Source organism: Chiloscyllium plagiosum, unplaced genomic scaffold (genome assembly GCF_037043375.1).
Source record: "Chiloscyllium plagiosum isolate Xiang-an unplaced genomic scaffold, Cpla_swu_hap1 HiC_scaffold_30, whole genome shotgun sequence".
NCBI classification, from domain to species: domain Eukaryota; kingdom Metazoa; phylum Chordata; class Chondrichthyes; order Orectolobiformes; family Hemiscylliidae; genus Chiloscyllium; species Chiloscyllium plagiosum.
Genome location: NW_028270168.1, coordinates 32,219,741 through 32,234,689, shown reverse-complemented (window position 1 = coordinate 32,234,689; position 14,949 = coordinate 32,219,741). Strand labels below are relative to the sequence as shown.

Here is a 14,949-nt window from a genome sequence, read left to right as displayed (position 1 = left end):
TTAGTCGCTTTGTATGCCCTAGTGTTTTGACTGAATGCTCTCCTTGACTGTCTTTGATAACCAAATGAGGTTCGTCCTTGTCAAGTACATCTTTTTGACATAAATACATTTTTGCTAAGCATTATAAACTATCTACTTCCCCCACTCCACCCCCAGTCTATTTTCCTAGCCACTTCAGAGCTCTTTCTTCATATCTCCGCAAATACCCTTTTTAAGTTTAGAACACTGTTTTGAGATCCAAGTTATTCTCTCTGTTTTGTGATTGTCACCCTCCAGAGGGTTAACTGCACCAGCTTTTATTAATCTAACCTCACTACAATTACTAGATCTAAAATACCATGATCCCCAGATAGGTTTTGCAAAATACTCACTAAGAAACAATCCCTGGTGCACTGTATACATTTACCTCCCATGTTACCCTGGTCCATTTAATATGTCCAGTCAAAAGATTCTATAAGTACAATGAGAGCAAAAGAGTGACTACGGAGACAACAGGGCCCCTTTAAAGATTAACGTAGCCATCTATGTGGAACCACAGGAGATGAGAGAGATACTAAACACAAATACTCATATCAGTATTTACTGTGAAGAAGGATATGGAAGCTAGGGAACTTGGGGAAATAAATTATGATGTCTTAAAAAGAATGCATTATACAGGCCAGCAGGTGCTGGAGGTCTTGAAAGTCATAAAAATGGAATTGAGGGTTATCTTTTTTCCCCACACAGAGGGTGGTGCACGTATGAAATGAGCTGCCAGAGGAAGTGGGTACAATTCCAATATTTAAAAGGTGTCTGAGTGGTATAGGAAAAGAGTTTAGAGGGATATGGTCCAAATGCTGGTAAATGGGACTAGGTCAGATTGGGACGTCTGGTTGGCACAGATGAGTTGGACCTAGGGTCTGTTTCTGTGCCGCATGCCTCTATTGCCATGCGCCTTCCTTTGTTTGAACACCTGATATCCTCAAATATTAACCCCCCACTCCTTGTCATTTTTGGATGTTTCCATCATTATTATTGCAAACTCCCACGTCTATTTGAATTAACTAAACCAACACACCATCCTACAAATATGTAAATGTGCATTTTAAACTGATTGCATTCCTCTTTGTCCTTAGTCTGCTCCATTGTTTAATAATGACAGGACTCTTCTAATACTATCCATCCCTTGTTTTGTGCAATTTATTCCTCTTCACTACATTTATATATCAGTGCTCATATCTTCCTGCCAATTTAATTTCAACCCATGAAGAATTAACCTCCCTGCAATAAAAACGGACCCAGCCCTATTGAGATGCAACCCATCCCTTTGAACTAGTGCCTCCTGTCAATAATTTTTCCAATGCCCCAATTATCTGAAAGACCCTACTGCAACAAACATCAAGCCACTAATTATCCTCCCACAGACACTCAGAATTCTGGTGGTGCAGGAGGAGGGCATTTGCCCCATCATATCTGCACTGGCTCTCTAAGAAGCATGACTTCATGCAATTCATCTATGTTGTTCCCACATGTGGCATATCACTTCAAATCGGTGCCTTCCTCTTCTTGCTCCTCTACCTTGGTATCATGAAGTATCATCCTTTTCTTGCTCCCCATCTATCGAGAACACTTATGATTTTGAAAATCTCTTATCAGGTTTCCTTTTAGTCTCCCTTTCCAACGACTGCAGTCTCAACTTTTCAAATCTATCCTCAGAACTGAAGTTTCTTATCCCTGCAATCATTTTTATAACCTTTTCTGCACTCTCTCCAATGTGTTCATATGCTTCGTATAGTGGGAAGAATGAGCTGCCAGAGGAAGTGGTAGAAGCAAATATAATGACAACATTTAAAAGGCATTTGGACAGGTAGCTGAATAGGAAAGGTTTAGAAGGAGATGGGCTGGCAAAATGGGATTAGTTCAGTTTAGGAAACCTGGTTGGCATAGACAAGTTGGCTGAAGGGTTTGCTTTCCTTCTGTATGGCTCTATGACTCTTAAGTATTTCAACAAACACTTGAATTGCCATAACCTGGTTGGAGTCATGTACGGCACATAGGAAGATGGGTGTGATTGTTGACAGTCAGTCATTTCAGCTTTAAGACATCTCTGTAGTAGTTCTTCAAGGTAGTGTCATAGGCCCAACCACCTTCAGCTGCTTCATCAATGACCTTTCCTCCATCATCAAGTCAGAAATTGGGATGTTCACAATGTTCAGCACCACTCATGACTCCTAAGATACTGAAGCAGTCCAAGTCCAAATGCACAAGGCCTGGACGATATCCAGGTGTGGATAACAAGTAGCAAGTAACCTTCATGTCACCCAATTGCCAGCAATAACCATCTCCAATAAGAGACAATCTAATCACTGATCTTTTGACACTCAACGGTGTTACCATCAATGAATCCCAGATTAAACATCCAGGGGTTACCACTTCACACAGAGGGTGGTGGGAATTTGGAACACATTGCCAGCAGAGGTGATAGAGGCAGGCACAGTAGATTCATTTAAGATGCGTCTGGACAGATGCATGAGTAGGTGGGGAGCAGAGGGTTACAAACGCTTAGGAATTGACTGACAGGTTTAGACAGTACATTTGGATCAGCTCAGGCTTGAAGAGCCGAAGGGCCTGTTCCTGGGCTGTAAATTTTCTTTGTTCTTTGTTCACTGACCACAAACATCATTGGACTTGTCATATAAACAGAGTGGCTACAAAAGTAGGCCAGAGGATAGGAATATTGCAGCTTGTAACTCACCTCCTGACTCCCCAGAGCATGTCCACCATCTATAAGGCACAAGTCAGATGTGCCATGGACTATTCCCGACTTGCCTGGAAAGCTCCAACAATGCTCAAGAAACTTGACATCATCTAGGACAAAGCAGCCCGTTGAATGGGCTACACCATGTCCACAAACATTCAGTCATTCCATCATTAACACAGGAACAATTCTGCTGCTGTTGATGATCCACAGTACCTCATGATACCAAGGCTTGATCAAGTCTGTCCCATTTAGTACAGTGATAGTGCCACCAAACATGATGGAGGGTGCTCTCAATGTGAAGGCAGGACTTTGTCTCCATAAGGATTGTGTGTTGGTCACTCTTATTGATACTGTCATGGACAGATGCCTCAGCAGCTAGCAGATTGGTAAGCATGAAGTCAAGTATGTTCTTCCCTCTTTTGGGTTTCCTCATCACTTGCCACAAACCCAGTCTAACAGCTATACCATTTAGGACCTGACCAGTTCAATCAGTATTGATGCTGCCAAGCCATTCTTGATGGTAGATGTTGCAATTGTACTAGCTTCCATCACTTCCTCTGGCAGTTCATTCCATACATGTACCATCATCTGCGTGAAAAGGTTGCCCTTTGGGTCTCTTTTGTATCTTTTCCATCCTACACTAAACCTATGCCCTCTTGTTCTGGACTACCCCACCCCAGGGAAGAGACTTTGTCTATTTATCCTATTCATGCCCCTCATTATTTTATAAACCTCTATAAGATCATCCCTCAGCCTCTGACACTCCAGAGAAAACAGCCCCAGCCTATTCAACCTCTCCCTATAGCTCAAATCCTCCAATCCTGGCAACATCCTTGTAAATCTTTTCTGAACCCTCATAACATCCTTCCGATAGGAAGGAAATCAAAATTGCATGCAATATTCCAACAGTGGCCTAATGAATGTCTGCAACATGACCTCCCAACTCCTGTACTCAATACACTGACCAATAAGGGAAAGCATACCAAATGCCTTCTTCACTATCCTAACTACCTGCGACTCCACTTTCAAGGAGCTATAACCTGCACTCCAAGGTCTCTTTGTTCAGCAACACTCCCAAGGACCTTACCATTAAGTCCTGCTAAGATTTGCTTTCTCAAAATGCAGCACCTCTCATTTATCTGAATTAAACTCCATCTGCCACTTCTCATCCCATTGGCCCATCTGATCAAGATCCTGTTGTAATCTGAGGCAATCTTCTTCACTGTCCATGACACCTCCAATTTTGGTGTCATCTGCAAACTTACTAACTATACCTCTTATGCTCACATCCAAATCATTTATATAAATAATGAAAAGTAGTGGACCCAACTCCGATCCTTGTGACACTCCACTGGTCACTAGCCTCCAGACTGAAAAATAGCCCTCCACCACTATCCTCCGTCTTCTACCTTTGAGCCAGTTCTGTATCCAAATGGCTAGTTCTCTCTGTATCACATGTGATCTAACCTTGCTAACCTCTCTTGTGGAACCTTGTTGAACACCTTACTGAAGTCCATATAGATCACGTCCACCACTCTGCCCTCATCAATCCTCTTTGTTCCTTCTTCAAAAAACTCAAATTTATGAGACATAATTTCCCATGCACAAAGCCATGTTGATTATCCCAAATACATGTACATCCTGTTCCTCAGGATTCCCTCCAACAACTTGCCCACCACCGACGTCAGGCTTACTGGTCTATAGTTCCCTGGCTTTTCCTTACCACCCTTCTCAAACATGGCGCCATGTTTGCCAACCTCCAGTCTTCCGACACCTCATCTGTGACTATCGATGACACAAATATCTCAGCAAGGGGCCCAGCAATCACTTCCCTAGCTTCCCACAGAGTTATAGGGTACACCTGATCAGGTCATGGGGATTTATCTACATTTTTGTGTTTCAAGACATCCAGCACTTCCTCCTCTGTAATATGGACATTTTTAAAGATGTCACCATCTATTTCCCTACCTTCGTTATCTTCCATGTTCTTTTCCACAGTAAACACTGATGCAAAATACTCCATTAGTATCTCTTCCATCTCCTATGGTTCCACACACAGGCTACCTTGCTGATCTTTGAGGGGCCCTATTCTCTCCCTAGTTATCCTTTGACCCAGTGATTAGTCTCTGCAGAACTTTAGATGTCATTCTGAACCACTGCCATAACAATTAAGACTCGGGACCAGACATTTGTCAGTGGAATTAGGCTGGTTTGCTATTTTTATATCCGCACAGACAGGAAGGGCTTGATGGCTTCCTTCTGTGCCATAAAATGTCTGATGATTCTAAGTCCACGCACACTTTCTAAATGTACAGGAGAATCAACAGGTTCCCACGCAGGACATCTGCATCCTTATACCTTAATCTGAAAAGCATTCAGAAAATAATTATTTTATTTTCATCTCTCAGACACTTCCTTCTTGTCAGAAAAGCTTGAAGAGTTGCTATTGGAATCTTTGAATTCACTTCGCCATTTTGATTTTGACCAATTTTAGTATTTAACCTCATATTTCCATAAAAATATCTGAAGTGGTGATTTGTTTGCCTCTTTCATGTAATGCTGCTCCCTCTCACTTCAACAGTTCTGCACTTTAAGGAAAGGTTTAAAAAATGTAATTCTGCTCCCATGCTTTGCATGGTTCTCAGAGCACCCCCTCTCTCATTCTTTCATTCAGTTATGAAATGACAAGCTTGTTTTTCGTCTTGGATAAATGTGTATAGAAATTGCTATTCCTGTGCGAATCCAACAACACTTCTAATTCCATATTTTGGACGAATGACAAACTGGAATTAAACAATCTTCTAGATAAGAGAGAAAGAAAGAAATGCAGTCAGTAACATTACCCTCTCCCTCCTTCCTCCCCCTCTCCTCCTGCTGAGGTAACAAGAGAAGTCAAACAGCTATCAATCAAGATGGACTTCCAGAAGTAATTAGTCTCTAAGCGACCCCGGAGCTAAAATACCTGCAAGCACCTGAACAGAAGTAACAAGTCAGCTTCACAGTTAAACAGTATAATCTGGTTCAGAATCCAGACTATGCCAAGCAATATTGCAGGGGCTCAGTTATAATATACAAGATTCAAACGGTTTCTTTTGCACTCCAAGATGTATTCTGTATTTTGAAACAAAGCAAGTTACTGACCTGAAGCTTGAAATACAGAAGCATGCTCCAAAGATTGGAGAAAGCAAATGGTCAGTCTTAGTTACTACTGCATGCAGCAAACCGGGGATATGGAATCCCAACCAAAGTTGAGAGCAACCAGAAAGTGTTTGCTATAAGCACTGCAGTTCCATGGAGATTGCAATGAGTAATAAATATGAAAGGAGAATGTTCCTTTCTATACTTAAGTATAAGTTGCCCACAAAAAGTGTTTAGTCATTTTGTTATAGTAAACATTTTAAAACAAATCTTGTGCTATTCTTTCAACTGTAACTGGAATTTTGAATCTCTTTTCAGAAGTTATCAGTCTCTACAGAGATTGTAACAACAGTTGAGACCAGGAACCTGGATCATTTGCAACGAATACTACAGTTGTGATCTCAGAAGGTCAAGCAGTGCAGCAGCATAATCCTTTTGTTATGACTTTTTGACATAACAAAAGTCTTCAATTTTCACAATTTTGGATTTTTGATTTTCTTTTTAAACAGAGAAGATATAAAAACTATATTTGAATTTTTAAGTTTTAAGGCAAAGTAAATTTGCACAGACTATTCAACCACAGATGTTAAGTATTTGGTACTTTTTCCTCTCTCAGATTGGCTAACAGAACATCCAGAATCTATTATAATGTGTGTGATTTAATTACGGAATTCAGAACGTGGTGTCTAGTCAGCACATACCCTTAGGCGAGAGACAGTCAGTTAGCTTGGCTGCCAAACATACTAGAAAATTCCTGATAGGGAACAAGTTAGAGACATTGTTCTTTCTCTTCCTACAAATGCAGAAGGAAAGAAAAGGGAGGGGAAAGAAAGACACAAACAATCAGCCATTTTTTTTGAAAATCAGTAGTAAAAGTGAAAGATCTGAGAGCTAAGTGCAGGAAGTTAGCTTTTGCAGTTAGTCATTTGTTGAGAAAGTTAATGCCAAAGTCAGCCAACAAAAAGAACACTGCGTGTCGTTTTTCTTTATTTTTAAATCCCTCCCCCCCCCCCCACTATTTTCAAGAGAAGCAAAATTGAAAGAAGAAAAATGAGGTTTGCTTACAAAGGTTATTTCACTGGCTATCTGTAAAACAAAACAACATCAACAATTCAAACCAGGGCTCATGTCACAAACGTGGTTCACAATCTTCCAATTCAAATGAGACCAGATCCAAGGTTCCAATTATTAAACCTTCAGATTATATCACGATATAACTAGATAAATTCACCTTATCTACTTCAATCTTCCATGCTCCAAAACAAGTCTGAAGAATACAAAATACCGTAATGACATACAATATGAAAATGCACTTTAATAACAGTAATACTGTAGAGATACAAAGCACTAGGTCACATTTATTGTGCTGATGGGGTGGTGCACATTCTAGGCTAATAGTTACTAAAGATGTAATCAGCCAGAACGCTGACTTTTGTCTGGGATCTGCAATACAGTTAACAAATAAATAAACAATCACTTTAAGAATATAGTTTTTAAAACTGCCATTTTGTTGTTTGGCCATAAAATAAAGAATTTTGTCATTTTATTGTGCCTGCTGGCAAGTTCATACTAACTGTGTTCCTCGGATCACAATTTGTGAAATTCAAAGCAAGATCACCAAAATGGTTCAGTAATATTCAGGGTTCATGATGGAGGGAGAATATTCCTTTCTCTAGGCAGAAGACATGGGTAAAAGTCCCACCTATTCCAGACGTGTGTCCTAACATTTCTGAACAAGTTGATTTTTAAAAAAATCTAGGGCATAGTGGTAGTGTCTCTATCCCTGGTTCAGGAGGCTCAGGTTCGAATCCCAACTGCTCCAGAGGTGTGTAATAATTTCTCTGAACTGATTGATTAGGAAAAAAGTTAAAAACAAATCTACAGGCAATATTTAAACGATCTTCAAAACAAGTAGGGTTATCAATGCTCAGTTGCAACAAGTTCACACCAAGTCTCACCAAATCATGAGGTCCGATACAATGAAATTGAAAGCAAGTCTTCAATTTTCCCTGCAGTATTAAAGACTTGATTTACCAGTAAGACAACTGCAAACGCAATGGTGATCAAATATCTTAAAGCATATACTGACACCAAATTAAATAAAACAACTGGGGATCAGCATCTCTGCCATTGCAATTTTGCCAGCATAAAGAAAATTCCAGATTGCCCACTTAAAATGTACAATCTGGTTTAGATATACATTTCTTTTCAAAAATTATTCAGCGTAGTGGTACAGGATTTTGATGTGGCAAATAATGACACCACAGAGCATGGTCAAATGTAGGTCTTTAATCTATGAATCTCTATACAGGAAGCTTCTGCTCAGCTGGGGGCCAAGACGAGAAAGTAAACAAAAAGGACTGGACACCACAAGCATGCAGACTTCCCACCTCAGACACTGAAACAACAGAAAGAACTTAGAGGGTTGTGTATTGAGGCATTTTAGATAGAAAAAAATGCACAGAATACATTATCAGGAGGCAGAAAATACGAACCCAAAAGAGTGAATTTTTTTAAAAAAGAACTAGAAGTTAAGATCCATTTTAATTATATTTAGTAGATGTTTTATACCCTGAATTCGAAGTTCCATCACCAATTAGAAGTCACCCAGCAGTTACAGAAACAGGGAGATTACTGTAACTGACTTAATTCATTCAGCTGACAGGTTTCAGAACACACAGTAATCATACAGCTATAAATTCCATTTATTCTCCAGAAGAAAGAAGCCAAAATGAGAGGGCCAAGGAAGACAAAATGAAAATCCCTTTCTTTGTAGTAAGATAATATTTCTACTCAGTGATATTGCTACTGTAACACTCAATACCACTAGCAACTCTACTATAAAGGAACACTCTTTTTAACATTAATTCAGCATATAGAACTTCTAAAAAGTTGAACAAGATTCTAATTCATGCATTTTTGTAATTACATTATTTTTGAGACAGAACCTGCTCTTCGGAGAGATTTCTAAGTTACATCTTAAAAATTAAACAAACATTCATTAAACAGCACATTAGCCAGTTAACATCTCTGAATATCGTGGTGTTCTCCAAAAGGATGGAAAGTGCCTTAATTGGAGAACCAGGGCTTATGCTCTGACACAATACTGTTACAATAATTAAAATGCCATGTTCCAACAGTGCAGTTCAATTTTGCCTTATTCTTAGCATCCTGTGCGGATAGAGCGAGAGGTTATTCATTTGCAATAGACTACCACCCACATCTTGAGATAAACATTATCGTGCTCATAAATCAAATGTATTACATTCAATTTAAATGGATTATAATAGTTGCAACAGAGAACAAAAGGGCATATTTCAGCTGTGTTGCTGCTTCACCCCAACTAATCCTCCCCTTCCTGCTAGCTGACTGCCAAACAGTCCAACTGCTGCACTTGTGTTCATAACTTTGTGATGCCAAATATAATGCTTCAGCAAAATGGTCCTGAAAAGAAAGACTGAACAATCTGTAATTTTTAAACAAGGAGTCACAATTTTTGATTGGAAACATTAAAGATTTTTTTCTGCACGAGTTTGAGATTGTATGGTATCTTGAGACATTGAAAATGAATGCCTTCTTACTTTGGCTACTTTGCAATGGCATCCAACATCCAGCTTGGATAGTGGGTCAGGTACTGGTGCATCATCTTTATTTTGCACCAAGAGATCTAATTTCTGTCTACAGTTGGTCCCTTTGGCCAGGAATTAACTGTTGCTAATCTGCCTCCAGTACTGGGAATAATCACTTGATACAGCACTGAGGTATACTAGGTATCCCTTCTCATTTCACATATTTTAGCTTTGACTCCTTGGCTCCACCTAACAGTTACATAGGTAACTTAATCTGTATTCCACCAGATTACTTTTAATCTCAACTGTTGTTGGTATCTACTGCAATAGTGTAACTTCGCCTCCAATGCCCACATCCTTGCCCTAAATAAGATAGCCAATAAAATATGAATAATTTATACTTTAGGTAACTAGAGTAGGGTGCAGATAGAACAGATATATACCACTATTCTTCGCTGAAGTTAATATCCAGGTCTCTAAATTTAAAAAAAAAATGAAAAGATCAGGGTTTTAACTTACTTCACCATCTGATCTCTTTTTAATTTCAACTCCTATGAAGGGACTAGAAAGGGGTCAGTGACACTGAATAGTGCAACAAATTGTTTTTATAAGTGAGATATGGTTGCAAATAGAAAAGAAAATTTTAAAGGAAGGTTTTCTCAGAAACATTACTCATTTATCAAAATGTAACTGGTTAAAATGTGGGAGCTGGTTTAATCTTATTTGTCATAAATAAACAATGCAGGGATCTAATAAAGACAAGAATATACTTATAACCATTTATCATGGGGTAGAGGAAAGAGGAATCAATATGGGATATTAATCAATTGTTTTCATAATTTGAGATAACTGGCTGTATGATTTCTGGCCTTCTGTTTTAAGTTATAAAAGGATTCTCTGTTCCCAGTCAAAGAGGATAAAGTTAGCCTCAGTGTAATTGAGAACAAACTTTACAACATGCACATGTACATTAAAATCACATCCACTCAGTAATTATTAAGATAAAACATTAAAATATAGTGCCCAAATCAACAGAAAAGATCAGACAAAGGAATAATGTGTCAACAAGACACAAAGTGACACTTTCCAACACAACGCAGCCAACACAAAACAATGACAGTTGAGTTGGGGCCAGCAAACGGCAATGTAACCTATTAGACTGATTGCTTTATAGATGAGCAGTCCATTCTGCTACTTGACCCTTTTAGGCAGGTCAAATTTAAATTTTAAAAAATTATTGCAGTTTAAAGGAGTTCTGATGTAGCCATCAGAACATGTACACATTTATAGCAGACAATTTTCAGTTTTGTTTCCTGTAGAACAAGCTCTTTTTAAATACTATTTTCTAGCCCTTGAATTTCACCTTCCAAAAGTGAAGAATAGGGTTCATCAAAATCTTTATCATTCCAGCTGTTCAGTTTCCACGTCCGTTTAGCCAAACCTGTAGGCTGCCAGGAATGGGAATAAATTTAACAACTTACATTAAAAAAGGAGACAATAATGAGAATGGATACAATTATTATAAATATATAGACAAGTGCCAGAAAGCCTTCCTCAGTTGATTGGGATCTACCCTACCTCCATCCACCTGTGCCATATCCTGGTCAAATAATGTTCTGTATCCCACAGGGGCTGGGGAAATCCAGTGGGTCTGGCTGAACCCCGAAGAATAATTCTAAGAGAACAGATTTTACCCAACTGTAGGAACACCAAGACAATATCCACTATGTACAAGTTATAAAACATCCACATATTAACCAACAGTGAATACTTCATTACACCAAGACCACAGTATTTTAGTGCTATTTTTTAAAAAAACAACTTTATGTACAAAGTTATTCAAAGCACTGTATTTCAAGCTGTTTGATCTTGAAATTTTAAATGATTTTCCAGTGGACCAGCCCAGTCAACCACTGGTGTTTTCATTCCCAGAACAATTTGCTTACAGTGGAATTATTCCACCTCTGTTGTATTTGTATAGAATATTGTACGGGAAGAAAAACATTTCGCACAAAGATAAATACTCAGCAAATGCTGAAAAGGAATTGGCTTTAAATTTTCTGCCAATGCAGAAGATTTCACTTTGGTTTTACCAGCAGATATTTGGCTCCTTCCATTCAAGCTGTTACAGAAAGAGGTTTCTCAGCTTCCTCCATTCAGATTGACACGCATTGTGTAGCAGTCTCCTCTCCAGTTTACTGACCTTATAACGAACTCCTTGGATAGGGGTTCTTTTAAATTGCTCTGATCTTGAGAATTCTGTAGTGGCTGGAGTTTCTTTGGCCTTGGAGTTGTCAACTATATACAGCGGTACATAACTGCACCTGTTCAACATGATGTTCAGAGAGTATTTACAATCCACCTGGAAAGGAAGTCATTTCCGGTGGCCCTAAATAAATCCTTCACCATCTGTCAAGTTTCTCTGAATCTGCTGCTTGTCATCCATATTGTCTCCAGCAGATTCATTCTCCTCACTGGATTCTATGTACACAGGCCAACTGGCATCTTTGTCCTCCTTCTCCTGGTTCTCCAAAACTTGCTCAGTCTGACTTAGATTGACTGGTGATGTCTCCTCATTGGTAGTCATCACACATGTGCAGCTGTCACAGAGGCCAAACCGTCTTGCACCATGCTGTAAGTTGCTGGTAAATGTTCTCCTGCACCCTTTGCAGACAATTGGTCTGTTCGAGCGATGTACCTGATGAAAACAGAATTCAATGCAGTTCAATTTTTAACACAGATTCTTTAGTCAAATGGAATACAATAGCAATGCAAAAAAAAGAAATAGGAAGTTAACTAAATTGTAAGCCACAATATTTATGTTAATAAATGGTTAAGTATATTGGCAGATATTTATGGACAATTATGGAAATGAAGTCACACTTATATCAGAGACTAATCATGATCACACCCAACGTAAAAGAGTGGACAGTAACCAGAACATTTAGTAGTAAACAGGGTTTCAGATTGAATAGTTAGGTGTGGTTTGAAGATGATTTAAAAAACATCTGCACCAATGAACAAACTCCTATATTCATCCAAGGAACCCAGCAAATTTATGTAATGCTGACAACCAACGTTTAAAACTGAAAGGTACTTCAATTCAATCTTTGGCTGGTCTTGACTCTGACTGCTTTTATACTGGGTGGTAATATTTTTCATTGATGATGTAACACTGACAATACAACTCCAGTAATTATCCAATTTCATTCCAAAATGTGCAGGGTTAGAAACAGACACAACCACTCCATAGCGAACTATACCAAACAGCAAAGAATAGCTGAAATGAAGAGAAGCTGAAAACAACAATACCCTGGTGTTTTGTCAGTACAAGTTTCTTAAATACATAAGACTTTTATGGCAGGTTTACAAAATCCAAATTACTTACAAGAATATTGTATCTAATTTCTGAATAGCTTTGATAAAGGCAGCAAGTGCATCTGCCTTGCTACATATTAGGTCAGAATATGGCTGACACGAATTTGGGAGACCTTTCTGTCCACAGAACTGACTAGACATGCAGCTTTGTATTGGAAAGAAGCTTTAGGTGCACAATGCCTCGTACACCTGGATCTGGTATTTCACAGTGAATATTTTTCAGGCCCTATCCAGGCAGTATATTAACATTGGTCACTTCCATAGCAGTTTAAATATCTTGCATTCAGCAGTACTACTGTAATACCCAATATCCAATTGTAAGATGTCATTGCCCATAGATATAATAATAGGAACTCCTTATGATCTGAACAGAATGTTAGGTCTTACACACATCTCTAATTTTCTGAAGACAGATTGAAACTTGTTAGTGAAAGAAGCCACATATTATTGCTGTTTTGCCCTAAAGACAGAAGGCACACTTACAATATAACATATATAAGCAAATACATCCCAATTTCCCCAGTTGGCTATCTCAGTATTGCTTTTTTGATGAGCCTTCCAATTTTACCTGGATCTATGTTTCAAATGCCAGGTTTACTCTCCAACTCGTTGGTTACTTGAGTGATTGTTCAAAGTGACCTTTTGACATTTTCAGTGATCAAATCAGAGGACAGTTTCTAACTCCTTTTCCTGTTCTGTCATTAAGAAACAGGTTTGTCATTAAAACAGGATAGGTCGCCTTCTACCTTGGGTTGAAGGTTTAAGGAAAAACATCTTGTGCTGTTCTCAAAATAAAGTTGAGCTACCCAAGCTTAACAGACACAAGATGAGACATTTGACCCTTGAAGTTTCAGTCTGAAGAGACAATGAGCCATGACATTCCACATCTGGATCATTTCGTTTCAAAATTTCAGTTCCTAAAATCAGAGACTTTTATAATGAACAGCCTGTGTGAACAATTTTGTTTTGAAACATATGTAAACAATACTCATTTCCAAACAGTTTCCAATGAAAAATACTGTCAAATTACTTAAGACAATTGGCCTCAGCATGTGTCTAAAGTGTAAAAAAGGGGTTAAGGTGTTTAGACCTGGGGGTGTTATCCAGTAATTCTTAGTAGAAAGTTCATGAAGGCATCAGAGAGTACAGAATTATGATCATCTGTGAAGCATGGCAGTGTCAAATAACCTAGTGACATATATTGTGGAGAGTCAGAAATGTAGAATGAACATTTGTTTCCTATCTTTTCTAGCTTAATCTCTTGCAACATTTTTGCAGAAACTGCCAAACCAAAGGAGTCAAACTAAAACATGAATACACACAAAATATTCAAAAAGGGAAAGAGAGAGTAAATGATTAAAACAGAAAGCTATAACTAAATAGCATTCACTGAAATTTGCCTAGTTAATCAAATATTCCTGAGGTTAAAACATCCAGGAATCAAATGAAGAGGGTACCAAGTGAAGAGGGTACAGGTAAGAAACAAAAATATCATGGTAATAAGAATTTAATTAAGTCGGTCATGGATTACTGACTGCACATTATACACTGAAACAGTGGAAATGAAACTGTGGACTGCATTTGTAGACAACTTAAAAATGTACGCAGTAACTTTGTAAATTTTAAATAGACTAGGGCATGGAAAGCATTCATGATGAAAAAGAAACCTTTTGTAGTGGGGTTTCCTTTGTCAATATTTTGCTACTTCAAGAAGGAAGGAAGTATTACTCAACATAGAGACCACAAACATAGGGAAACATTTGAGAAACCATGCCCACCATTTCAAAAGGTTCATCTTTCACTGGAAAAGGGAAAGAAAAGAATATAAAAGAAATAAAATGAATCTTAGCCAAATTAAATACATGGCAAAATAGTAATCAGAAGAGTAGGTGAGTATTATATATATTTAACCAGGGATAGGGGGTGCAAGAAGAGACACAGTTAGTCCAATGTGTGCACAAATGTTTCAATAAACATAAAGGTTTAGCAAGGCAAGTTAACAAGACATATTAATAAAGCAAACAAGACTTTGAATTTTATAAATAGAGACACTTACTACAGCAGAGAGTTATGCTAATCCTTTATAAAAATTGGCATCAAATGAAATAGTGTGTCCAATTCTAG

The 14,949-nt window shown here is 38.3% G+C and overlaps 2 protein-coding genes across 5 annotated transcripts in view; both read right to left on the bottom strand.

Annotated features, from left to right (window-relative positions):
- Positions 1-11,782, bottom strand: part of LOC122563698 (zinc finger and BTB domain-containing protein 8A-like) — a 26,707-nt gene extending 14,925 nt beyond the window's left edge. Inside the window, exon 1 of the mRNA XM_043717789.2 lies at positions 11,651-11,782. Within this exon, the coding sequence (XP_043573724.2) occupies positions 11,651-11,782 (132 nt within the window). The remainder of the gene's footprint in view (positions 1-11,650) is intronic.
- LOC122563700 (zinc finger and BTB domain-containing protein 8B-like) overlaps positions 7,179-14,949 on the bottom strand; it is a 23,190-nt gene continuing 15,419 nt past the window's right edge. For all 4 annotated transcript variants that reach the window (XM_043717804.2, XM_043717806.2, XM_087976868.1 and 1 more), the window contains exon 4: positions 7,179-12,145. In XM_043717804.2, coding sequence (XP_043573739.1) covers positions 11,837-12,145 — 309 coding nt within the window. In that variant the 3' untranslated portion in view covers positions 7,179-11,836. The remainder of the gene's footprint in view (positions 12,146-14,949) is intronic.